Source organism: Xenopus laevis, chromosome 5L, assembly GCF_017654675.1.
Source record: "Xenopus laevis strain J_2021 chromosome 5L, Xenopus_laevis_v10.1, whole genome shotgun sequence".
NCBI lineage: Eukaryota > Metazoa > Chordata > Amphibia > Anura > Pipidae > Xenopus > Xenopus laevis.
In genome coordinates, this window is record NC_054379.1 from 42,759,731 (window position 1) to 42,787,650 (window position 27,920).

Below are 27,920 nucleotides of genomic sequence, written 5' to 3' on the forward strand. Positions count from 1 at the left end.
TAATTCTTATACAATTTCAATTAATATCGGTAAAACAGTTCAACCTCAAGACATTTTGGGGCTTGAAAAATAATTTCCTGTGGGCCCAGTAATATCTAGTTACACCACTGCTCAGGTTCCATGTAAATATCAATTACAAGATTTGTTTGAGGGGGTTGTATAATATTTGTGTGAAGGTTCAAGAGGTTCAGTATCACAAGGCAGACACAGTACTACTGCTGCCACCAGTTCTCTTGACAGCTCACACAAAACAGCGTCACCCTCAGCACGTGACACTCGCCCCTCCCACTATTCCCACCACTGAAGCGCAGCAGCTCGGATTCGCTGTGAGAGCGGAGTAAATACGAGGAAGGGAAATGCAGCAGCCGCGCAGTCTCCGGTAGTAACTAGAGCCGGGAGCCTGACAGGGGAAGGGGAGCGCTAGGCCCTCCTGCACTGCAGCCTTTGACAGGCGACTGAACGAGAACGAGCTGCCCCGTGTTCCTCTGCTGTAGTCGGGAGTGCGCTGTCCCGTGTCTGCTCGTATCGAGAGCGCGCAGCGGAGCCGGCCAGTCTATTGGAACTTACCGGGAGGAGGAAGATGGCGGCCCCGCTCGCCCAGTTCGATGAGGACTGGCAGGACTTCTACGAGTTCCGAGCCGCCCCCAGTAGTGAGAGCGGCCGCCTGGATAAGGTGAACTCCAACCCGCCCCCCAGTGAGTCTCGTATCCAGGGCCCGGGAGGAGCCGGAGCGGTGGTGGCGCTGGAGGATGTAGCGGAGTTGGACAACGGCTTCTCCATGGAGATCATGGGAGGCTTCAAGTCTATGGAGGATCTGGTGAATGAGTTCGACGAGAAGCTGAGCGTGTGTTTCCGCAACTACAGCACCGACACCGGCACCATCGCGCCCGTCAGGCCCATCACTGAGGAGGGAATCATGAAGGACGATCAGTGAGTAGAGACTGACTGACACCAACCACTGACACTGACATCAACCACTGCTTCCTCTTCCTCCTGCTGTTCCCCAAACCCCAGGGGTCATTGTATAGTGACTGTATAGCGACTGCATCCCCAGTATAGTGACTGACTGCATCCCCACTGTAGTGTACTGCATGTTCCAGTATAGTGACAGTATAGCGACTGCGTCCCCCAGTATAACCACTGCGTGCAACTGTATAGCGACTGCGTGCCCCAGTATAGCGACTGCTTGCCCCAGTATAGTGACTGACTGCATCCCCAGTGTAGTGTACTGCATGTTCCAGTATAGTGACTGTATAGCACCTGCGTCCCCCAGCATAATGACTGAGTGCCCCAGTATAGCGACTGCTTGCCCCAGTATAGCGACTGCTTGCCCCAGTATAGCGATTGACTGCCCCAGTATAGCGACTGACTGCCCCAGTATAGCGACTGACTGCATGCCCCAGTATAGCGACTGACTGCATGCCCCAGTATAGCGACTGACTGCATGCCCCAGTATAGCGGCTGACTGCATGCCCCAGTATACTGACTGACTGCATGCGTCGCTTGCCCCAGTATAGCGACTGCTTGCCCCAGTATAGCGACTGCTTGCCCCAGTATAGCGACTGCTTGCCCCAGTATAGTGACTGACTGCATCCCCAGTTTAGTGTACTGCATGTTCCAGTATAGTGACTGTATAGCGACTGCGTCAGTATAGCCACTGCGTCCCCCCAGCATAGCGACTGCGTGCCCCAGTATAGCGACTGTATGCCCCCATATAGTGTACTGCATGCCCTGTATAGTGACTGACTGCATCCCCAGTGTAGTGTACAGCATGTCCAACAAGTAAACTGGCATGTTATGGGCACTGTATTGGACTTCCAAGGGTAATATTTCCCCATCCCGCTCTCTTTGTGCCCACACAGTTGCTGTAGAATTTGACAGAGACAGCAGACTAGTGCATGACCCTTCTCCCTGGCACAAACTAGGGGTACAAATATAAAAAAGTAGGACATTTTCTGTGTTCCAGTATTGCCTTTCATGTACAGTAATATGGGGGCCAGCAACATTGTGGTGAGGGGCGACCATATGCAAATAAGGATTCTGTTCGGTATTTGGCTGAATCTTTCATGAAGGATTCTGGGATTCACCCGAATAGTGGATTCCTGCACCCCCAGTTTTTGAGTTATTAGCTTTTTATTCAGCAGCTCTCCAGATCACTATTCCAGCAATCTGGTTGTTGGGGCCAAAATTACCCTAGCAACCATGCATTGATTTGAATAAGAGACTGGGATATGAATTGGGGAGGACCTGAATAGAAAGATGAGTAATAAAAAGTAGCAGTTGTGGTTTTAGATGGAGTCCGTGACCTCCACTTTAAAGCTGGAAAGAGTCAGAAGAAAAAGGCAAATAATTAAAAGCTTTAAAAAATAAATAATGAAGACCTATTGAGAAGTTGCTTAGAATTGGCCATTCTGTGACATACTAAAAGTTACTTTAAAGGCTAATTCAGTCGGGCTAATATTTTGGGGTATCTAATTTGTTATTATTAGCGTGTGGCACAAGCAATTGGAGATTGAGCAGTTTGACGAGACACTCTCACAAGACTATACTACTATACCCCTATACTACTGAGTTAGCAGGGACATCCCCGTGTAGGCACCAATTATTAGCCCAGCTAGTCTCTGTGAGTGATGGGTCCTGGCAACAAGAAGTATCGTCACACCCCCTGATCTGTACCAGCTGGACCCTGTTCTACCAAAATCTTGCTCATGAGTTACTTGTGCCAGTCATTTATAACAATATTGGTATATATAAGAGTACACTCCTAGGAGCTGGGCATTGAAAAAAGCTCAATCTGTTGTGAAATTAACCCATTTATCTTGATTTATTAGGTGGCCTAGAGCCTTTTCTTTGTCCAGTATAACCAGCCGATGCGGAATATCATTCCCCATCCCAGCTGCCCCATCAATAGGAAAGAAAATTCCCCTGGTTCCAACATCGATCGGTATAACATATAACAAATTCTTCAGAAAATAAGGTTTCCCTGTTGGGATAGTTACAGGCCTTAGGAAGAGACTGGTCTCTGCTTAGATTTTGTTTCTGTGAAGAAATGTCACAAAGTCATGTGCCTAATAAAGTGACGTGTTTGCTGGGCTTCTCAAGAGATCCGACTGCTTTAGGCCTCTGGCAAGTTAATGGGTTTTCTCCATTTAAACCCCCCCCACCTCTTTCCAGTATGACGCACAGTATTGAGCCTGCAGACAGGGAATATATATTTGAGGAAGATGAACTGATTGGTAGTTCTGGTCAGATAAAGATATTTTGATACATTATACTGACTTCCTAGGCACAGATTAGTGTCCGTCCATATGTCCTAAGTACAACAGACAGTGTTTCCCATAGATTAGTACGGGAAGTGGTGGCTGCTACTTTTCTTCACCTGATGACAGCAGCGCTGAAAATGCCAATTGTGACATTATAGCCTCAGACAATTTATTATTAATCTTCAATTTTTACTTGGGGAGGCCCATTTACCAAAGTCCGAATTTATCTCATTATTTTCTGAAAAATACGGGGTTTTCTCCTTATTTAACATTTTCCAAAAAATGTTCTGTTCTGGAAAAAACTTGAAAACCTAGTGAAAAAAACGAATCGTACAAATTTTTCAGATTTTCCTCCCGAAAACTCCAATTTTTTTTCCCCATTTTTGCCCCAATACCACGAAATCTTCAATTATTGCACGAAACCCAGTACAGATCAATATATCTTTGGGACTTTTCCCATTGACTTATATGCAACCTGATTTTCGGATTCAGACTTTTTCCATCCTCGGGGTTTAATAAATCCCGAAAAATTTGAGGTATTTTTTTTCCCACTAAAAATTTGGATTTTATAGTAAAAAAACACAATTTTCTTTTGGCATTAAGACGTTAATAGATAACCCCCTTAGTATTTTTACATTTGAAATTTTTTGTGTGTTTTTTTGGTTTTGAAGCTCTCAGGCTTGAAATTGAAACTGTTGTTTGGTTGTCAGGGCATATTTCCCCCTAGCAATCAAGGAGCAGCAGGGGAAGGTGAATTGGAGAGGGCTTGAACAGAAAGAAAAGAGGGACAGTTCTTCGCTGCTAAAGCATTTCAATTGCTGAAGAGCAGAGGTCCCCAACCTTTTTCACCCGTGAGCAACATTCAGATGTAAAAAGAGTTGGGGAGCAACACAAGTGTAACGCTTTCTTGGCCTATCCTGCCAATTAGGGGTTAAGAGTGTCCAGCTAGTGTATGAGCATGATACTACACTCAGGGCGGAGCCTTCGCTAAATGGAAGCTTCCCCTTTAAGATGGTGTAAAACTACAACCCACAGGCTAATTAGTGTGAAAGATAGAATAATGGACGCCAGGAGGTTCTTTATGCAGTAAAACAGGTGAGATGGTTTATTGAACAGAATATGCAAAGGCAATTGACCACAGGTTTACTCACGCAGGAGCTGTAGTAGGAGTTAGCGTATCACAGAGGAGAAAGGATAGCATTGATGATGATGCAGCATGTACAGATGTCACTCCTCAAGTCAAACAGTAGGAAGAATATCTCACTCTCAAAGACCAGTGACCAAAGTGAAACAGGATCGATCAAGTAGGGGTCAGGCAGTGCTCTGCTAAACTGAATTCCCTATCACTGAGTTCCCTACACTAAAGGCACCTTAGAAGCCTTTGGGAGGCTACTCCCTGCTATTCTCCTTGATGGAGCACACAACTGCTCATACTACCTAAATCTGGCTATCTCTCTCTCCTAGAGAGACTATTACAGAATCTGTCCTAATGATAACTAATCCTCGTTCACGGGATTGCCTGGTTCCTGACTTCAGCACCAAATGTACAGGTCCCTTTGGGGTAAATGGCTTACTGGGGCCTTGGTGATCCCAGGCTCAATGGGAAACACCTAGCAGCACAGACACCAGGAGCCAAAGAGGAAGAGGCCACTCCCTACACAGCACTATATAGCAGTGTGGCAGGGGAGTGGTATTGCACCCTTTGGCCTATAGCTATAACTGTTACACAAACAGGTCATAAAGGCTTTTGCCCAATAAACAACAGCTATAGAGAAAGTTACAATAAAGTTAGGGGATTAACTCTATAGGAGCCTAATAGATCCTATAGGTCCCTACATAAGCATGAAAAATGTTCTTGGGTGGTGCCAAATAAGGGTTGTGATTGGCTATTGGTAGTCCCTATGTGGTCTAGCAGCCTACAGGAGCCCTGGTTGGCAGTACATCTGGTATTATACAACCAAAACTTGTGCCCAAGCCAAGAATTGAAAAATAAACACCTGCTTTGAGGCCACTGAGAGTAACATCCAAGGGGTTGGGGAGCAACATGTTGCTCACGAGCTACTGGTTGGGGATCACTGCTGTAGACTTTGGTATTTTAAAGCAGTTACTTGAATTAGATGTTTTAGTGCCTGCAATTCACTGACTTCAAGGTATTTTTTGACACCCGTGCTACAGGAGATTTAGAAAATGTTCCTGTGTGTCATCACCTTTAACATGCACAAACAATTAAAATATATATAAAAGTTATTGCTCTTGGGAGCTTTTATCGAGGAAGTGATGATAAAATTATGTAACACAGGAAAGTCTCCCTGGCTTGGTATCCTGAGCTTTCTGATCTCTGAGGCAGTCGGATTTTTTGCTAAAATAATTTGGTGTTGTAAAATGCCAGCATCCACCCCAAGTACAAGACACTCTTAATCTGGTGAATAAGAATAACATCTGTTCATCAGCTGGGGAATGGAAAGCTTGCTTTATTGGCTGGATGTGCCCTGGAGCAGTCAGTCATGACATTACTTTCCTGCAGTGTATTTATAAGCCATTTGTGTGCAATCATGATACTGCTCCACATACTGCATTTCACCCAACAATACTGTCCTAGTGTTTCTGATTTACTATGTGTATCACTTCTAGGAATCAACAGTAGCAGAACTTAAAAGGAATTGTTTGGTATAAAAATAAAACTTGGTAAATGGATAGGCTGTACAAAATAAATATTACTAATATAGTTAGTTAGCCAAAAATTTTATGTATAAAGGCTGGAGTGAATGGATGTCTAACATAATAGCCAGAACACTACTTCCTGCTTTTCAGATCTCTTGATTTCCACTGATTGGTTACCAGGCAGTAACCAATCAGCGACTTGAGGGGGGGGCCACATGGGTCATAACTGTTGCTTTTGAATCTGAGCTGAATGCTGAGGATCAATTGCAAACTCACTGAACAATAAGTCGCTGACTTAGAGAGTCATACCTCCCAAAATTTTGGAAGTAAAAAGAGGGACAAAAAATTTTTTTTCGCACGTAGCGCAGCAATTTTTTGACCACACCCCTTTCTGTGGCCACACCCCCTAATTACCATGTTTGTTTTACAAAATTTGCCAGGTTATGAAAGTTTGAAAATATTTCTCCTTATCTAAACTGTGTTTTTGTGTCTCAAAATTGTTACAAAGTATCTTATTTGCACCTGTTAGCTGTTCTGGGCTCTCTGCTAAAAGCCAATTAAGTGAGAAACTTTGTTTCTTTTTCTGACTGTTCAGTGCATAGAAAAGAGGGACTTTCCAGTACAAATGAGGGACTGCGGGTTGAGCTGTCAAAAGAGGGACTGTCCCTCCGAAAAAGGGACAGTTTGGAGGTATGGAGAGTTGAGAGGTGGAAAGTTGTATTATGTTCTGTTATGTTAGACATCCAGTCACTCCAGCCTTTATACATTACATTTTTGGCTAAATAACTATATCAGAAACATTTTTTATTTTGCACAGCTCATCTATTTACCCAGTTTTTATTTTTACACTGAACCTTTACACCTGAACCTATAAGTTCTATTTCCCAGAGGAAAATAGTGCAGATACTCAGAGCCAACTTATCTTTTTCCTGAAGGCAGAACCTTTATAGGTCTATTTTATTTCTGCCAACTGGGGAGAAGACTGCTCATTGTCACTGAAGATATCCGCACACACCAAACACTCTATCAGTAGAAGTGCTAAGATCTCATTCCCCTTGCTGAGTGACCAAAACTTATTATGGTATCTTAGTACAGATACCAAGTTGGCAACAAAGACAATGATAGACAGGAGGGGAAATGCTGGCCCACTCAGGCAAAAAAAACCCCACCAGGAAAAAATTCTTCCAAGTCACAGACCTAAGAGAGATACTAGTAGGGAATAGACTATGCACCCAAGACTGGACTGGGATTCAAAATAGACCATGGCATTTTGAGTACACAAAGGCCCGCCAGCCCCCTCCCCGCCAGCCCACTAAATATTGACTGTCTTTGGCAATTTACAGCAGCCCCACTGACATTTACCAGAATCCACAGATTGCTAATTCGGGCCTGCCTGCACCACAAGATTAATACAGTCATCTACAACTCGCAGGGGGTTATTTAGTAAAGGTCGAGTTGTGTTTTGCCCTAAAAATTCTAGTTTTTCGAGGGTAGTAAAACTCTTAATTGTTTGGAATAAAAACAACCAGATTTTTTTTCACCAATAACTTGATCAATTAGAGTATTCGAGTTTTCCACTGATTGCATTCATTTGAGGTTGTTTACCTTTTTATAAATAAGCAAACATTCGAGTTGTGAGTTTATTCAAGGTAGGAAAAACCTCACAAACATCTAAAACTCGACCTTTGATAAATTACCCCCATAATGTGGAGATTCTGGTGCTAATCTTCAACTCTTCAGACCAAGGTTGTAGATGGTAGCCCTTCTATAGAAACAGCACCAGATTTCATATGAGGGCTTTCCGGCTCCAACTGCACATGCACCTAAAACTAAAGTTTTGGTGGTCACTTCAGGAAGATACCAAAGCGACCAAATATGGCGCCACTGAGCTCCGCTGCATATGTATTGGTTGGTGTTGCTGGACGGGACACTAGTAGAACACTATGGGGCAGATTTATCAAAGGTCGTGGTGAATTTTCGAATGAAAAAAATTCAAATTTCGAGCTATTTTTTTGTGTACTTCGACTAGGGAATAGTCCAAATTCAAATCGAAACTTATCATGTACTGTCTTTTTAAAAATTCGACTTTGACCATTCGCCATCTAAAACCTGCCGAATTGCTGTTTTAGCCTACGGGGGACCTCCTAGAACCTATTTGGAGTCAATTGGTGGACAACTTCGATTTTGAATTCGATCGAATGCGCTATTGCTTCGATTCGTATGATTCGAATTCGCCCGAATACGGACCTATTTGATCGAAAACAGACCTATTTGACTAAAAAAAACTTCAACTTAATTTCGGTTGCTCTTTTTGAATTCGAATTTCAACGTTTTTTCAATTCAGTATTCGACCCTTGATAAATATGCCCCTATGTGTGGAGGAGGCCAGTGGAGGGTGGCAAATAGGGGGGCTTTTAGCTGTAGGGGGATTTACTTCTCCTTTAAGGAAATATAGTTGTTTTTTTTTTTGCCTGGGTATCTTATACAAGTATTAGATACATATACTAGTGTTAGATACATATATAAGGATCAGATACTTATACAAGTAGTATTGCTCTTGTTTGCAAGTTAGTCAGTATTCTTTAGTTGTTGATCTAGGTGCAATAAAGCTCACAAACTGAATTATAAAAGAAACAATTTTCTGTGTAGGATGTGGAATGCCTTGACTGATAACTATGGCAATGTAATGCCTGTTGACTGGAAAACATCTCATGCAAGGGCTCTTCATCTTCCAACCCTGAACCTTTTGGATAAAGCTGTAAGTCTATTTATATTTTTACATATGTAAGTTTCTTTAGTTTGTTACCGCATTATTTAAATATTGTATCAGTTACATCTGTTATGTACATTGTCTGCAAGCAATGTGACAACCTGTCTACAATGTAGCCCATATGTTTTAGGCTTTATGGTTATACTACAGGTAAGATACATTGCCTGTTGTTTGGGTGGTACTAACGTGGCCCTGTACAACATAATTATCTAGGCCTCCTAATCTATATAATATATATATATATATATATATATATATATATATATATATATATATATATATATCTATATATATAATTATATATATATATATATATATATATATATCTATCAGTACATAGCAATATTTATATTATTAGGGCTGCACCAAGTCCACTATTTTGTTTTACTCCGTATTAACCATAACAATTTTCACCAAACCTTTTTCAAAAAATTCAAAAGTAGAAAAATCTGGTCAATAAAAATGGAACTAAATGTTGAAAAGAAATACATCTAGCTTCCGTAACTGTATTAAAAAAACATGAACTTTTCACATGGCAGTAATGAATGCATAAAATCTCATCCTCTAATACCACATACTCATATAATCTTGCTCTCCCATGCTCTCATATCTGTATATATCCATAACTGTATAGTACAATACCCATATACTTGTATACTACCATACTCCTATGTCCACATACTCTTATACTTCCTTGCTCTGATCCTTTTGTATATACACAGAGTTATATTGACTAACTGTAGATCTTGGGATCACTGCAGCCTATGAATGTTTGTCCTTGAAAACATCCGGGCCACTCTTAAGGCATTAATAGAATCTGCCATCACAACATCATCTGGCAGAGCTTTAAAAAAACCCAACATGAAGAATCCCCTTCGCTGCTTCAAATGAAAATTAATTTACTTAAGTCTAATGTAATCTCTATATATCAAATATATGTTGTCTTTATCAGGAAATGTATTTTATATATTGAGCTGGTGAAAGTTCAGTATTTCGGGGTGGCATTAAAGGAGACAGACGGTAGTTAAATCCTAAACCGAATTGTCAAAGTTTTGGTCATATTTCTTTTTAGGTGAATGACAATATAAATCTCGACCTGTCTGATGATGAGGAGTTAAGAGAGCAGCTAGATATGCACTCAATCATTGTCTCTTGCATAAACGAAGAACCGCTTTTCACGGCTGAGCAGGTAAATATCTATCATTGTTGGATGATGTTTCATATTACAGGAAATTGGTTATTTTTTGACAGCAATGAATCTGTGTCTACCCATAACTTCCTCATACCAGCCTAAGTAAGTGCACATTCAGGCATTGAAACACGTTAGGCTATGCATGTCCTAATAAAGTCTTTTTAACTTCATAATTACTTGGGCTACTGCTTTACTAGTAGTGGGTCTTTTCCCATTTGAACTTTTCTCATATTCCAAAAAATGGATGGTAATTTGGGTAAAAATTTGGGTAAAAAGACATTCAACAGTTTAGGGCAATATCACAAGTGGTGGTTTGTGCAGTTATCATCTCTACACAAGTTTTACATGTCTCCGAGGTAAAACATAATCAAATGTGTTTTGTCCCTGAGAAACTTTTATAAAGTATTGTTTTTGATAAAAGAACAGTTTGAATCACCCATAACTTTGGAGGTAATTTGAGATAAATCTCTCCAGCTTTGCACATATGGATATCCCAGTTTTTGCCTGTCCTGTTCTCTCAGGTTGGATGTGGACAACTGGTGAACAGCAATTTTAAAGTCCTGACATATATTCTTTATCAGATTGAAAACTGGAGTTTTACTGGACCATTCTTAGATATTTAGGTTCTTTATTTCTGAAGATGAACCTCTTCTCCAGTCTCAGTTCTGTTGCAGAATAAAACAGATTTTCAACTAATTATGTGACTTCTAAAGGCAGTTGGTTGCAACTGCTCTTATATAGATCAGAAAGTGGGACGAATAGAGTTTACATTTTGTTTTTAAAATTTTAAAATAATTTTGAAAACTGTGACTTATTACATAATGGAGTATTTTGCGTAGGTCAGTGTTCTTGGTAGTATCAAAATGCACTGCAGGCTGTATTATAGACTGTTACCTTCAGTGCTTTGTTCGATATGTTTTAAGGTGATTGAAGAAATTGAGGAGATGATGCAGGAATCTCCTGATCCAGAAGAGGATGATACCCCTTGTCAGTCAGACCGTCTTTCCATGCTTTCCCAGGAGATCCAGACCCTAAAGAAGTCTTCTACAAATAGCAGCCATGAAGCTAGTAAGTCAAATTATACCATGCGCTATACAGCTTTATATTGCCCCCTCCACCTAACTCAGCGGCGATTCTGATCAAAGAGCCACCTGAGGCGGCTCCTAAAATGCCTCGTCGGCTTAACTATCTGTCGGGGAGGCATTCGAGGCAGGAACACTAGTGCGGAGAGCACAACTGCGCTCTCTCGCACTAGTAATGCCGAATTTCCTGTTTCTAAACTGGTAATTCAGATCTTCTTGCCGCCCCTGGAAACGTACCTGTCGCTGCCGCCTGAGGCGAGCGCCCCTCACCTAACTGTGTCTCCTTAAAACTAAAAAAAATTTAATTGTTTAATAAACACTTAATAAAAAAGTATTAAATGTTCATGCTGTGTATGTAGGTGGAATGTTTTACATGCTCACCTTTTACCTTTGAGCTAATAGAAACGAATAGAAATAATGGCAAGTAGCACTGCTCAAAAACAATGTTAAGAAAGAATGACACATTTTTTTAAAAAAAATCTAAAAGTAAAAATGTGACTTATTTATAAAGAAAAAAGCAGAACCAATGTACACACATTTAGTGTTACAGTAGAACCCCCATTTTACCTTTTTCTCAGGGGACAAGAAAAAAATGGTGTAAAATACATTATATGTTACGTTGTATATATTGGGGGAACCGCAAAAAAAATGTGGGGAAACTTAAAATCAAGGGATGTAAAATTGAGGTTTCAATGTATGTGAATGTTCTAAGCAACTTTTATATTATCTATTCATTTTCAATGTTTTCAAATCATCTGTAAATGTTATTGCTATTGAAGACAGTGACATTTATTTTTCTTTTCACTTCATTGCTTCTTTTGACCCTGCAAGCAATGTAGCAGAATCCAGCTCTCCTCCAAAGAAGACTTCACAATGCCTTGCATGTTAAAGGAACAGTAACACCATAAAATTAAAGCTGTTTTAAAGCCATTAACATATACTGTTTGCATACACTGCTAAAAGCTGTTTGTTTGCTTCAGAAAGACTATTATTGTTTTTATAAAGACGCTGCTGTGTAGCCATGGGGGAAAGAAATTAGAAAAAGGCACAGGTTACATAACATAACAGGTAAGCCCTGTCCAACACAATAGTGTTTTATCTGTTATCTGCTATGTAACCTGTGCATTTTCTCCTATTTTTTCCCCCAACAGTACACTATATTTTAATTACATTGATACAATCTCAGTTTTTGGTGTTACTGTTCCAGACCTGTGAAAAAGCATGCAAGGCTTTGTGGGGATTGGACCCCTGCCTGGAGGTGAGCTGACTTTTGCTTTTCAGTGAAGACAAGCCATGTCGAGCATAAAAATGCCCAGATGGATATTGGTTTCAAAAGCAATAACAAGCAAATAACTTCATAATAATTAATCATATTTGTAATTTAAATGTATATCGAAAAGTTGCTCAGAATTACAATTCTTTTCAGCATGTGGAATTGTATTTTCAGGTATTGGGTGGAGTTCTTATTTAAAGGATCACCTTGAGGTGGGCAATATTGGTCTGATCCGATCATAGGCCCTGGGGCCCAACGATCGGATCACAACGAGATGAATACAGGCATGTTGGATCAAGGACTGCATTAATGAACCAATGCTGTCCTCAATCCTCAATTTTTAAACCTGCCCGTTTGACATCTGGCCAACTTTTGGACAGAAATCTATGGAGGGAGCCCTTCGGAGGGCCCCCATACACCGCCTGACTCTGTCAGCAGTTTATATCTGTCCGTGTATGGGGGCCTTAACTCTGTTAGACTTTCCTTGTCCTTTACCCTGTTTTAATCAGAATTGCTTGCAAGCTTTAGCTTTTAAATCTGGGTTTTGTTTTCATTTGCAAGAAGTGAAGAGGATGTCCGTTGCGGAGTTAAATGACCTGCTTGAAGAAATTGAGACCGCTATAAAGGATTATTCCGAAGAGTTAATTCAGCAGTTGGCTTTAAGGGATGAGCTAGAATTTGAGAAGGAAGTAAAAAACAGCTTCATTTCAGTTCTCATCGAAGTTCAGAACAAACAGAAAGAGCACAAGGAAAATGTGAAAAAGAAGAGAAAGCTTAAAAGTGCAAATGCACAGAACGGCACAAAAGAGAGGAGCCACATGCCAGGAACGGTAAAGTTATATATACCTGATTTATATAATATTTCGTGTCTTTGATTAGGGCTCTAATGGGCTGATATTACATTATTAATGTCATCTCACAAGCCAAGTAGCAGAGAATGACAAAACATGCCAGGTTGCTTACTGTGTATGATAAATACAGAACTCACTGTTTTTTGAAGAATAGTTGGTTCCTGAGATTAGAAATGTATATGAGCCAACCCAGAAAAATGGATTGGGATCATATAGCTGAAAAAACGTGTTCATTAAAATGGGTTTGATTGGGTTTCAACATTTCCATATCTGCATATTTTACAGCTGCAAACAGGAAGTTTACTGTCTATTTTCTATTTCAGTCACTAACTGTATATTCTTAAAGAAAGGGTCATCTTCCACTTGTATTGTAATATGGTACAATTATAAAATCATAAAAACCTTGATATTTAAGCAGCTTCAAACGGAATCATTGCTGGTGCTTTATATACTGTAAACGTGTAAATATTAATAATATAGGTGCCAAATTTTTAAGTGAGGTGTTAAAGCAGGTTGTAGTGTTGTATGCTTCCACCCAGCTTTGGTGGATTAGTTTATGGATGTCTCCTTAACTAGATGAGTTGATATACAGGTATTGCACCTGAATTCCAGAATGCTTGGGATCTGGGATTCTCCGGATAAAAGATCTTTCCGTAATTTGAAACTTCTAACCTTAAGTCTACTAGAAAATCGTTTAAACATGAAATAAACCGAAATAGGCTGGTTTTGCCTCCAATAAGCAGTACTGTAATTATATCTGTTTGGATCAAGTACAAGGTACTGTTTTATTATAACAGAGAAAAAAGGAATACTTTTAAAATATTTGGATAAAATTGAGTCTATAGGAGATGGCTTTTCTGTAATTTTGATCTTTCTATATAACCAGTTTCTGGATAAAGGGTCCCATACCTTTACCTTAGCTGTTGTTTGTTCAATTGTCAGTCTGGGGCAATTGTCTTGATAAGTGTGAAGTGATTATATGTTTGGCAGCAGGATAAGAGACATGAAATATAGCACTTCTTTGTTCCTTGTCTTGAAGAGCTTTAGGCACAATGCACCTTGTAAAATGGGAAAAACTAAAAGTAACAATATGACTTGAGCGGTTATTAATTAGAATACTGCAGTTTTTCTGTGTACGTTTATGAATATAGAAAAAGGGCAATTTATAGATATTATTGCTTATTTTAAACCTTCCTATGGTAGCATTTGCTGCATTCACTTCCCCAGGGCCCTTACACACGGGCGCTTTGAGCTGCGCTCCCCTGCGTTCCGGTTTCATGTGTTCAGCCGCAGGGGAGCGCAGGAGTAAACACATGTTGACAATAATGTTGTGCGGCTGAACACATGAAACCGGAACGCAGGGGAGCGCAGCTCAAAGCGCCCGTGTGTAAGGGCCCTAAGACACATTTCTCTGTCTCATTTCTGAAAAGTAGAAAATTATACATCTTAATTAATGACACAACACTGCTGTGAAATAGTCTGGACACTTGTGTTTCTAATAATGAAATCTCAACCTCCCATGATAGATGCTGTTTTCTTGCAACTGCTGAAGCATTACTAATGACACGAGTAGTAATGACACGAGTAGTAATAACACAATTAGTAATAACACGCATACTAATAGTAACAGCATTTTGTTTTGGTCCTGAATGTGCCATATTTCTCTAAGAGCAACTTGCAGCAGTTTCTTCATTCTCAGGTCCTAGCATATTATTCCCATTGGCCGAGACGCTGTGTCCTGCGTTGAACTGCATAGCCTCACAACAAGGAGGTTGAAAGGAGGACATGTATTACAGTTATCTGCAATAAAAAACAATATGGGACAGCATAATCTTTGCTTAGCAAGGAAAACATTATATTCTAACCATGGGAAGAGCATGCATGCTTTGTTTATAAAGCAATGGAAGCCAGATTTCACTCCTAAAATTTCCATTTCCATGGATTATCCTACAGCAGTGGTTGTGGAACCTTTTTTGGTTCACACCATCCTTGAAGGACCAAATAATGCTGCATTGGTTATTCATCAACGGTTCCAGGAATAACTAGCATGTAAGTGATCAACTCCAAACCTTATATGAACTGACTGGCTTTTCAGCAGGGCTATCAAGAAGAGCAAATAGGCATTCCATACAAATCTCATCCTAAATTATCTTCAGGCTGAGGGCAGTTTTTCTAAAGCTTATGCACTGATTTTAAAGGAGTTCAGCTGGTTTCAGATAGTTCACCAGAAATAAAGAATTTTTCCAATTACTTTCTATTTGTGATTATTTTTACTTTACACTTCAATATTATAAAAACAAAGTTTTTAGTAATAACCCAGGTCCAACCAAATTATAATTCAAACCCTTTGATTATAACTGGGGTGTGACACACATCAGTACATAAATTACTTGAAACAACTTTTAGAAAAAGAGAACCCCACTCAAATTACCACTTAATACCAGTTATTTTTCAGCAGATATCTCATAATTGTTCTCTAATTAATATGCAGGATAAATCAATATTCGTTAGTTAAGTGATACATATCAACTAATTTCGTAGCTGTTCAATCAGACTTTTTTCACCATAAAGAATAAAGTGCAGTGCAATAAATAAGAAATTAATAGCTTTGAGTTAATTACAGAAATTTGTGTTTTCCAGCGATTCCCAATATACAATTAATAGGTTTTTGTAATACCTAGCTTATCATAATTCTAAAGTGCAGTGCAATAAATAATTAAAAATCACAGTTTGTGTTAACAGAAATTTGAATTAGAGAATGAATTGGTAGCCGGTAAAATTAATTGGAATGAATTAATTAAATGAACTGTTAATATTGCATGAAATCATTCGGTATTAAGTGTTAATTTGTTGTGGGGTTCTCTTTTTCTAAAAGTTGTTTCATTGAAGTGTAAAGGGTAATTTTTCACCTTCTAAAGCAGCTCTGGGGAGGGGGGGTCGCCGACTGTAAACTGTTCTAAATTGATACATTTAGAGGCCCCTTTATCAAAGTTCAAAATCATGTGAGTTTTTTTTTTTAATTCTAATAAATTTTAATACACTAGAAATTCGATTGGGAGGTTATTTAAGAATAAAATTGAATATCTAAAACTTGAAGAATATTACCGGCCCAAAAACTCAATGAATTCGACTAAACTCGAACGGTCAGGAAGGCTTTTAACATCTTCAAATTGGTCACTCTACCTCTCCCATTGACTTTTACATGAACATGGAAGGTTTTAGGTGGCGAATAGTCAAATTTGAATTATTCCCAGTCTATAGATTTTATAAATCTCGAAATTCGAATTAAAATTCAAATCGAGTTTGGATAATTCACAATTTGAATTTGAGAGTTTTGACCCCAAAAAATAAATAAAATTTGAATTTACTATTCTGCCCTTTAGTTGATCTCTTATCTTTGTCCTTGCTGAGCAGAAGCCCTGAGTTTCATTACAGGCAGCTGTTAGAATTGATACAATATTTACCAATACTCCAGAGATGCTGCTGAGAAATGTATCAACTAAATGTTGTAAATTGTAACAGTTTAGGGTCTGCAACTGAATTACTGAGATGCCAGACTGAAACACCAGAGACAGGGACATTCAACTTTAAACTTAGATTTTAGAAAAATTGTAAAATCTAAAAAAGTAGAAAGTAATTGAAGAAAAGTCTTTATTTCTGAAGAACAATCTGAAAACAGTGAAACTGAAAAAAGTGTTTGGAAGGTAAACAACCCCTTTAGGGTCAGGACACACAGGCAGATTCAGGGAAATTAGTCGCCTGGCGACAAATCTCCTATTCTTCGGGAGACTAATCACCCCGAACTGCCTGGGATGGCACTCTGAGGGATTCGTTTTCCAAAGTTGCCTGACGAGGAAACTTCAGACGACTTCGGAAAACGAATCGCCCATTCCACCAGCGATTTACATTTTAGCCGGCGGGGAGGCAGTTCGGGGAGATTAGTCGCCCCGAAGAAGAGGAAATTCTAATCTCCCTGAATCTGCCTGTGTGCCCTGACCCATAAAAGCCCAGCTAGATCAGTTACTGATCAGATCTCAACAGTTTCACCCTGTCCAACATTGATGAGTCCCAATAAAGGTGCAACTTGCCCATAGATGGGATTAGATCAGCAACTGTTGCGACTGATCAGTGAGTGAGCTTTAGTCTATAGGATATTCCATAAGAATGTTACACTTTGGAGTGTAGCCTGAGTTCTTTCCCAGGATTCTGCAGTGCAAGTAGTAATTGGGATGACCATGGCAGCTGGGATTAGATGTTGCACTATTCTTCTTATAAAGTGCAACTGCCTGTATCTCTTTTGTGTTGCATGTCTGCACCCTCTTATATCTCACTGGCATCTTCCTTTATAATAACTAACTCTCTGTTTTGTCTTCCTTTCTCATTTCTTGCTATACTTTGATGTGTGTGTAGCGCTTCAGCATGGAAGGCTTATCAAACGTCATACAGAATAGCTTTCGCCAGACATTTGGGAACCCAGGAGGAGAAAAACAGGTGCTGGGATTTTAACTTCACCACCTCTGCTAGACAGTTTTCAGTTATTTCATTCTTCTCCAATAATTCTTGTTTTGTTTTTAGCCATAAAAATGAAAAACAACCGCTGTGTTTTTTAATAACCTTGTTACTAAGCTTACATAGATATGTGTGTGTAATGAGAGAGAGGCTTCAAAGTAAAATGAAGCTTCTCCTCTAAAAATCCATCACAGAAAAATCATAGGCCTCACATACCATTTGTTGTACTTCTCCCACCCATTCTTTTAGTGGATATAAGATTTGTTTCTCATGCTGCCCAACATTACCAACTGGGAAAATATATGTGATGCTCCCCTCAGTTATGCCTTACTATGCTACAGATCCAGCCTAAAGCCTGCCTACTTCTTTGGCCCTACCCCTATTGGGACTTAAGACTGTCCTGCCTAACTAGGGATCATTGAAGGGTCTAGGTTACTCCTAATCTGGTGAAAGCGAGGGTTAAGCAGGTATGCCATGAACTCTAAGCTGCTCTGTGCCAAGCCACCATACCAGTATTTAAAAGGGTGGTTCACCTTTAAGTTGACTTATAGTATGTAATAGGGATGCACGGAATCCAGGATTCGGTTCGGGATTCGGCCAGGATTTGGCCTTTTTCTGCAGGATTCGGAAGTAACGAAATGTTTTCCCCTTACCTAATTTGCATATGCAAATTAGGATTCGGATTTCGGTTCGCTATTTGGGCGAATCTTACGCGAAGGTTTCGGGGGTTCGGCTGAATCCAAAATAGTGGATTCGGTGCATCCCTAGTATGTAATGGTCAATTCTCAACAACTTTTTGTAGTTTTTTTTTTAATTATTTGCCACTTTCTTCTGACTCTTTCTAGCTGTCAAGTGGGGGTCACTGACCCCATCTTAAAACAAATGTTCTGTAAGACTACAATGTATTGTTATGGCTACTTTTTATTACTCATCTTTCTATACAGGCCTCTCCTATTCATATTCCAGTCTCGAATTCAAATCGGTGCATGGTTGCTAGGGTAATTAGGATCCTAGCGACCAGATTGCTGAAACTGCAAACTGGAGAGCTGCTGAATAAAAAGCTAAAAAAAACACAAATAATGAAAAATGAAAACCAATTGCAAATTGTCTCAGAATATCACTCTCTGCATCATACTAACTCAAAGGTGAACAACCCCTTTTCAACTGTCCGTCTGTTTTACTTGGAGTAGGGTCGCAGTTTCCCCCATAGTTCATTATCTAGTTCTAGTCTGTTCTAAGTAGATATTGTACTGACCCCAGTCTAATAAGGAAATGTGTTCTCCTGTCTGAGAGGTGCTTAGTTCTCTGCTTGTTTGACGAAGATAAGCAAATATCCTGATAGCTTTGTTTCCAGGATCACTGAGCCACTGGTGGGTCTTTTATTGGAGTCACTGGATATTGTTATTATTATTATTATTATTATTACTACTTCCTGGATACACAAACAGCATCCACGTTCACATTGAATTAAAAAAACAACAATATTTTTATATATGCCACTCTCCCAAAGAATACAAAGTATTTATTACATATGCATAAATGAATATGAATATACAGATTAGGGATGCACTGAATCCAGGATTCGGTTCTGCCTTTTTCAGCAGGATTCATTTGGATTCGGCCGAATGCTTCTGCCTGGCCAAACCGAATCTGAATCCTTATTTGCAGGAAGGGAAATCATGTGACTTTTTGTCACAAATCAAGGAAGTAAACATTTTTTCCCCCTTCCCACCACTAATTTGCATATGCAAATTCGGATTTGGTTCGGTATTCGGCCAAATCTTTTGCAAAGGATACGGGTGTTCAGCCGAATCCAAAATAGAGGATTTGGTGCATTCCTAATACAGATAGGCTTAATTTAACCCTAACGCACAAATCTGACACTGCAATGTTATACTGTTTGCTGCCAGAAAGGATTTTGGGGCTCGCATGTAAGCTATTTGGGTTAACCTGTCACTGGGCATCACTCAGTAACGTAACTTGGTGGGGGCGGGCCCTGGTGCGAGCCGTGCAGACTGGCCCGTCCCCACCCTCGTGTGCGCAATTTTTCTGTGCTGCTGCAGCCGACTCCAGCCGGCTGAAGTGCGCACGATCTTCCAGGGGGGCCCTGCAGGGGTGCGGGCTCTGGCCCATTTGCACCCCCTGCTCCCCCGGTAGTTACACCCCTGGCATCACTTATGATATGAGAATTAAATCTTGCTCTCACAGGAGCTTACTTTTTAGAGCCCCCAGTTCAGTGGATTCCTGTGGTTTCCATACTCTTCATTGCTGCCTGATCATCTGAACGTATGAACATCACTTGCTTGACTTTGTGGCACAACTGGAGCCTTCCCTCGCTGAGCTTCCATACAAATATGTGCTTGAATCCCCATGGAATTACCTTCCTGAGTTGGTATTATGCTCTATTGTAAATCTTCTTCTGATACAACAGGTTATGTTCAGTGGAAGAAAATGTCCCACCACATTCTGCCATTTACAAAAGATGATTATAGAAGCAGAAATCTGTTACGTTGAAGGCTGTCTGTTTGTATGAACTGTCTGTCAGGGACTGAACTAACTTGGTCGGGGTAAAAGACATGTGTCTACAGCATAAATTGATGACCAATATTTTCATGGATCATCTTTATGTAGGTTAGTCAAGATATATTGCTGGCCTCAACAGGTTTCTTTGAAAATGGGCTTAAAAAGGAGAACTAAACCCTTAAAAATGAATATGGCTAAAAATAACATATTTTATATAATGAACTTATTGCACCCGCCTAAAAGTTTCAGCTTGTCAATAGCAGCAATGACCCAGGACTTCAAACTTGTCACAGGGGGTCACCATCTTGGAAAGTGTCTGCGACACTCACATGCTCAGTGGGCTCTGAGCAGCTGTTGAGAAGCTAAGCTTAGGGGTCGTCACTAATTATCCAGCACAAAATGAGATTTGTCTGTAATATAAGATGATGCTACAGGACCGATTATTACATTCTGACGCTAGTTGCACTGGTTTCTGTGCTGCAATGTAGTAATTATCTGTATTAATTCAGTATTAATTACTAATCATCTTATATTGTGACATTTATATTCTATATGTACTGTATATTGAGTGGATCCCTAAGCTCAGTAAGTGACAGCAGCACAGAGCATGTGCAGTGAATCAGCAGAAAAGAAGATGGTGCGCTACTTGGGCATCTTTGGAGACACAGATCTTTACTGCTAAAGGATTGCGGTAGAGTCCTGCAGCGGGTCGTGTACCGGCAGGTTACCTGCAAAAACCTGTGGTACCCTGCTGGTAGAAGTTCCGGGTGCGGGTATAGACGCGGTTCTGCGGGTTTGCAGGTTGGCGGTCGGGCCGTGGATCTTCTCAATAGCGATTTTTACTCCTTTTTTCTCATCATGCCTAGTTCCTATGATGTCACTTCCAGTTTACAATGACAGCATTTCCTGATTCTTGATGGTCAGTGGGTTGCGGGTCCGGGTTGCAGATAAGGTACTTGCGGGTCGGGTAGTCGGTCCAAGCGGGTAAGAATGCGGGTTGCGGATCTGGGTTGCAGATTGCAGGTTGTGGGTACTGGTCGGGTACGGGTTCCAAAAAATGGACCTCGCTGGACTATATTGTGGTTGCCTTGGGCTGGTACAGAAGCCCAAAACATCATGTACAACATTTCTCGCCAATTTCTTTAGTTAGGCTTTAGTTCTCCTTTAATGATTCATCTAGTGCTTGCCTTCCATTTACATTTTGGCAAGTTAACCTATTCCTTTCTTCAGACTGAAATAAAATTCTCTAATGATGCTCTGCCCCTCATTCACCCAGCCTGGTGCCGAGCCCATTAATGAGAGTTGTTCCTTTTGAAAAGCACCTTTAAAAAGCTGCTACTTTTCCCAGCTTCAGCGTCACTTTTTACTCTTCCTGAGTTTACTTTGTTTCCTGATTGTGTCCCATTTACTTAGGTTGAAATGTGCTATGGAATTTGCTAATGATTTGGCAGTTTAGGGTTATGTGTTTGGCCATTACTTGACTGTGCAACTGGTGGGAATTTTGGGAGCAGTAAGATAATATTTCCTAGAATGGCCCATGTTGTTACTTCAGATGTCAGGGGGTTAAACGTAGACACCTCTGCAAGTAGGACAAATGATATTCTGTGACTCCCCCTTTCCTTTCTACCACCAGGGTCTCCGACAGACAGTTTGTTCTGCCACAAGAAGTAGGGCTCAGAGAATTCTCATGTTTAGTATTCAGAGAGAGAAGAAGGGTCTTTGTAGTGAGAGTGCAGCATTCTTTTCAAGGGCCTGAATATGACAACCCCCTCCTTGCCAGACACATTCTGCAAAGTGGGGAGCTGCTTCAATACACCCGACAAACTGTCAGGCTGGGAGGCAAGAAGTGGAGCCCATTGACTTTCCCTACACGAATATTTCTGTTGCAGGGCTTCCACTCGCTATTAGCAAATTGATGGCCTCCGGTATCCTGGTTAGAAATTATTTTCCTGAGCACAATAAAGGAAAGATTTGTCTATTCATTTAGATTGCATTATAGTCACACAGTTCTTTCCACTGAAACTTTAAGCCCAGTATTGTCATTTTGCTTAGTGTTTTTCTCTATTAAAGGTTCACCTTTCATTTAACTTTTAATATGTTATACAATTGCCAATTCTAAGCAACTTTTTAATTGGTCTTCATTATTTATTTGTTATAGATTTTTTAATTATTTGTTTTTTCCTTCAAATTCCAGCTTTCAAATGGGGGTCACTGACCCCTTCTAAGAAACAAATGCTCTGTAAAGCTACAAATGTATTGTTATGGCTACTTTTTTATTACCAATCTTTTTGTTCAGGCCTCTCCTATTCATATTCCAGTCTGTTATTCAAATCAGTGAATGGTTGCTATGCTAATTTGGACCCTAGCCACCAGATTGCTGAAGATGCAAACTAGAGAGTTGCTGAATAAAATTCTAAATAACTCAAAAACCACAAATAATAAAAAAATGAAACCCAATTACAAATTGTCTCAGAACATCACTCACTACATCATACTAAAAGTTAACTCAAAGGAATCTTTCCTCACCAGCAGCATTTTGTGATGATTGTTTTCTTAGGAAGATACTGTCAGGAGTTCCATGCTGCAAACTACAGAAGATTCATATTTATATTTAGGCCATGTGTTTTAATCTCAATATCAAGTTTTGGTGATACATAGGCAGTCAGCAGGCTTGTGCCAGGGGATACATTTCATCAAAACACAGTTTCTGTTTTCTTTTTAAGAAATGGAATACGTTTCGAACACTGTATTTTACTTACTGATCATATTCCATAGTATAAGTGCGCTGCTATGTTTTTGCTAAATCAGAAAAACCAAGGGAATTCTTCCCTTTATGATTATTCTTTATCAAGTATATCTGAATAAAGCAGCTTGATTTTATCTCAACAGTATTTGACCACAGTCATTCCATATGAAGAGAAAAACGGGCCACCTTCTGTGGAAGACCTTCAAATATTAACTAAAAGTAGGTAAAACCTTGGAACTTTGGCTCCATCTGTGATAAATAAATGTTATTTCCTATTCGATCTACCTCTATCTCAGATAATGTGAAACGGGGGGATTAACCTTTTGCAAAAAGTATTAAAATATTTTGGAAAAAGGGCGCTCAGTGTTTAGATTACTCTGTTCTCAATGCTTATGTCACATAAAGTAGAGTAATTGACATTTTACATTGTATCACAATGAGAAATTCTTTGTAGAATTACATGTACCATTTCCTTACTGTATCCTATATCTTTCCAGTTCTCCACGCAATGAAAGATGACAGTGATAAAGTGCCATCATTGTTAACGGATTACATTTTAAAGGGTGAGCTCACAAAAGTGTCAGTCTATTTTGTTTTATCTTTGGGAACATTTTTTATCCAGTGACCCTTGTTTGTTTAAAGGTTACTGTTAATTTTAATACTGTATTACACTTATGTGCCTTGCAAATAATTCATTCCAACAGGTAAGTTTTTATTTGAAAACTAAATAATGATGTGTGGGCAGTTTATTATAAATGTGCACAGCAGAATGCAAGTCCTTTCAAGCAGTTACTGTCTCAAACAAGAGGCCCAGATTTACAAACAAGGCTCCCTTAGGCCGTCTCTGCTCATCTCCGTCCACCTCCCCCTCCCCTTCTGCTTCCCCTCCTCATCCACGTCTCTCTTCCCTTCTCCTCCCCGTCCGCGTCCCTCTCCCCTTCTCCTCCCCGCCCGCGTCTCTCTCCCCTTCCCCCTAAGCGTCTCTCTCCACTCCACGTCCCCTCCCCTTCTGCTTCCCCCTCCGCATCTGCGTCTCTCTTCGCTTCTCCCCGTCCATGTCCCTCTCCCCTTCTCCTCCCCGTCTCTCTCCCCTTCCCCCTCAGCATCTCTCTCCCCTTCTGCTTCCCCATCAGCTTCTGCTTCCCCCTTCGTTTCTCTCTCCCCTTCCTGTCCACATCTCCCTCCCATTCCCCCTCAGTGTCTCTCTCCCCTCCCTGTCCTCCTCCTCTTCTGCTTCCCCCTCAGCTTCCACGTCTCTCCCCCCTTCCCCTCCCCCTTCTGCTTCCCCCTCTGCATCCGCATCTCTCTCTACCTGTTCGCATCCCCCTTCCTCTTGTGTGTGCGAGTATATACGCATATCTTGAATATGCTAAATTGTGCATGCGCAACTGACTTTAGTGCGGGACTCAAATCCGGTCCTGGTGCTCACCACTGATTTTTAAAACCATTAGGCGGGGGTGCAATGAGGCTATGACCACAAAATACATATAGACAAATACAAGAGACCTATGCAACCCATTATCCATATATTTAAGACAGAGACATTTTGTGCATACTGCTACTGAAAAATGTCTTACCCTTTAAACAAAACAGGGATTGTTTGTCCATATATTGCAATATATTTAAGCTGGCCAACATGGGTAAAATTTAAAATGTATAATGAAGCAATAGAATTCTTAATGAATCAGATGAAAATTAAGAGTAGGACTGGCCAGATATGGGATGACTTTGACGTAGTTGGCCAGTTTAAATATATTGTGTGTTGATAGCAGATGATGGAGTGTTTTAACATCTCTGGCAAATAACCTGTCCCACTGGAAGTGTCATATTTTTTAATGGCAAGGAGAAATGTTGGATCAATTCTGAGACATCATCAAGGTATTAATGTTGCAGTTGTTCTAGACATTCCATGGCCCAGAGTTATTCCCTGTACTGGCTAAACCACTTTCCTTCATGCACACAATAATGCTAAAATATCTGGACATTTGACTGTCCAACACCTCATTTCAAAATCATTTTTGGTTTAGGAGGAGTTCGATCCTTTCCTTCTATATTAGCCTCTACTTCTTGGAAGACTTTCCGCTAAATGTTGGAACATCATTGGGCACTGATGTTGGCCAATCAGGCCTGGCTTGTAGCTGCCATTACACACCATTATTCTCCCTCCACCAAACTTACATTTATCTACATTATGCATTCAAGCAGGTAGCATTCTCTCTGAAACTCCGTATCACTGCTTCAGTACCAGATGGTGAGGCACAATTTATTACTCCAATTTATTAGTCCAGTCACAGCAGCTTTTACACCACTTCATGTGACAATGTTAGGCCTTTGTGCAGCTGCCTATACCCTGTACTCACAATACATCACAATCACTGCACTGGCCTTTGGTATCCCGCCTGCACTAGATCACAGAGTGGTGGTACTGTGTGTGTAGCTTTCCTGCCCAACCCATGCTGTTAATTCTGCCTGCACTGGGCTTTATAGACAGTCTGAGCTGCACAGATAGGCAACTAGCCTGTAGCAACTGGGTCCTGTATGCTCCTTATACACTGGGAATGGAATCTTGCAAGTGTTAAGTCTTAAAGGAAAATAAAAAGCAATAGCTAGAAATGTTGTACACTATGTTGTGGGCTTCTGTACCAGCCCAAGGCAAACACAGCATTTAGCAGTAAAGATTTGTGTCTCCAAAGATGCCCCAGTAGCTCCCCATCTGTTGATCCACTGCACATGCTCTGTGCTGCTGTCCCTGAGCTTAGGGACCCACTCACAATATACAGTACATATATGATAGAAATGTCACAATATAAGGCTGATTAGTAATTAATACAGATAATCACTACATGGCAGCACAGAAACCAGTGCAATTAGCATCAGATTTTAATAATCAGCCCTGTAGCATCAGCTTATATTACAGACCAACCTCATTTTCTGCTGGATAATTAGTGACGACCCCTAAACTTAGCTTCTCAACAGCTGCTCAGAGCCCACTGAGCATGTGAGTGTCACAGACACTTTCCAAGATGGTGACCCCCTGTGACAAGTTTGAAGTCCTGGATCATTGCTGCTATTGACAAGCTGAAACGTTAGGCTGGTGCAATAAGTTCAGTATATAAAATGGCATTTTTGGCCATTTTTGGGTTTAGTTCTCCTTTAATACTTGTTTCCCCATATGGTAATACAGATGTAAGAAGAGCCCATTCTGTTTCATTGTATGATAGACGGCTGTATCTCTATTTCAGCTTGGCTCCAATCCCACAGCTGCTGTTTCTGTGAGTTGCTGTGTATTTACTCCTGTCTCCATAGAAATGTTCCTCATTGTGCTGTTTGTTTTCTCTTGCAGTTCTGTGCCCTACATAAGGAGTCGTCGGCTGCAGCGGATGGCAAGCTTATTGAATTGGGGATGTGACATTTCCTGCGTATGACACAACGTTTTCGTACATCTGTTTGCCTTTTATCTCTGCCCACAGGCATTACTGCTGCAGCTGTTTTCCTAAGCATCCTATTCCTTTTAGCAGCATGATGATCATCCAGCCGTCTACTCAGGCTGCAATAACAAGTAATACACAAGTAATACACAAAAAAACACAAGAAATACACAAGAATACACAGCTTCATGTAACCATGGCTCTTTCAGCAAACTCCTCGCCGTGACATTAATGCATAGAGAACAAATGTACAGTTTTAACCGGTTTTTATGTGCTGAAATCTATTTTTACATGGAATGCAACAGACCGGACACTAATCATTATCTTGAACGGTTTGAAGATGGAGAACGCAAGCTCCTCCCACCGAACAGGCGCTGCCAGCTGATGCAGCATCGGATTTGCATCAACTTATTTTCTATAAAGGGAACATTTGCAAATTGCACTGACGTTATTTTTTTTAAGAAATGTAGAAAGTAAGGGGGGGGGGAAATAGTCTATAAACACTACAGAAATAGTCAATTCTAGTCTGAGCTCACATCGAAATAGTGTAAGGCAGGTTTTATGGTTTTAATTGCCCAGTCTCTATATAAAGTGTTGCTCTAGTCTCAATCCCTGCAGCTTTTCATGTAGAAGAATATTAGCTTGGGTATAGTAATTGAGTGACATAACGATAGAACTGGGAACATTAGATCCAGTTATGTTGATAGAATTGCCCCCCTTTGTCTCTGTTTTTTTACTACAGGTATGGGACCCGTTATCCAGAAAGCTCCGAATTACAGAAAGGCCATTTCCCATAGACTTTTTTTAAAAAAATGATTTCCTTTTTCTCTGTAGTAATAAAACAATACCTTGCACTTGATCCCAACTAAGATATAATTCATCCTTATTGGAAACAAAACGAGCCTGTTGGGATTATTTAATGTTTAAATGACTTTTTAGCAGCCTTAAGGTATGAAGATCCAAATTACAGAAAGATCCGTTATCTGGAAAAATCCAGGTCCCAAGCATTCTAGATAACAGGTCCCATACCGGTACAATTGAAAGATGAGAAGCCATATATCTTCCCACCTTTGGCTTTTAGGGTATTTAATATTTTTTAAGACATAGACATAATAAAAGCCCAAAACCTATTTTAAAACGAGTAAAATAAGAAAAGCATTAGGTTGGGTAGAGCACAAGGGCTGCCCCTGTACAAATCCCTACTAATATTGTTATTCTGGTGCAGTAAAGCAACAACGGGCCTTCTCTCCTGCTCTCACCTCATCAGTTCAATGTGCACAATTAAACGTATTTTTTTGAAATGTTTACTTTTACATAACAGTATTATTTTTAAAATAAAGGAAATAAAATAAATTGCAGTGACGTGATTTCACTTTCATGTTAACGGAGATATTAAGCGAGTCGTCTTATGGAACTGAAGTGCTAGATGTGTATTGCGTTCGTAGCCTTTGCCCTGCCCCATGAAAAGGGAATACCTTGCACTTGCCCTGCTTGTAACTGAGGAAATAAAACTGTACAAAGTGTATTTTAGTATATTATTAAACTCGGCTTTATGGAGCACAAGCTTGTGTGGAGATTTATTTTGGAAACGGTTCTTGGAATGTTTTCTGCAGTCAATAGGG

The 27,920-nt window shown here is 40.2% G+C and overlaps 1 protein-coding gene across 2 annotated transcripts; it reads left to right on the plus strand.

The window, feature by feature from the left end:
- The first annotated feature begins 274 nt into the window (after positions 1-274).
- Positions 275-27,858, plus strand: fez2.L (fasciculation and elongation protein zeta 2 (zygin II) L homeolog). 2 transcript variants are annotated; one of them, XM_018262953.2, is made up of 9 exons: positions 275-930; positions 8,574-8,682; positions 9,767-9,883; positions 10,810-10,954; positions 12,803-13,071; positions 17,503-17,583; positions 23,014-23,089; positions 23,368-23,433; positions 26,214-27,858. In XM_018262953.2, exons 1-9 carry the CDS (start codon positions 581-583, stop codon positions 26,228-26,230), a joined length of 1,230 nt encoding a protein of 409 aa, XP_018118442.1. In that variant the 5' UTR covers positions 275-580; the 3' UTR covers positions 26,231-27,858. The 2 variants fall into 2 exon arrangements, with proteins under 2 accessions (XP_018118442.1, XP_018118443.1); XM_018262954.2 differs by lacking the exon at positions 17,503-17,583 and having other exon boundaries at positions 276-930.
- Positions 27,859-27,920: the final 62 nt, after the last annotated feature.

Excerpts from the sequence above, each read along its gene's own strand:
- fez2.L (XM_018262953.2), top strand. The coding sequence starts at position 581 with ATGGCGGCCCCGCTCGCCCAGTTCGATGAGGACTGGCAGGACTTCTAC. Across the intron at positions 9,884-10,809 it reads CGCTTTTCACGGCTGAGCAG|GTGATTGAAGAAATTGAGGA; the intron begins GTAAATATCTAT and ends ATATGTTTTAAG. Across the intron at positions 13,072-17,502 it reads GGAGCCACATGCCAGGAACG|CGCTTCAGCATGGAAGGCTT; the intron begins GTAAAGTTATAT and ends ATGTGTGTGTAG.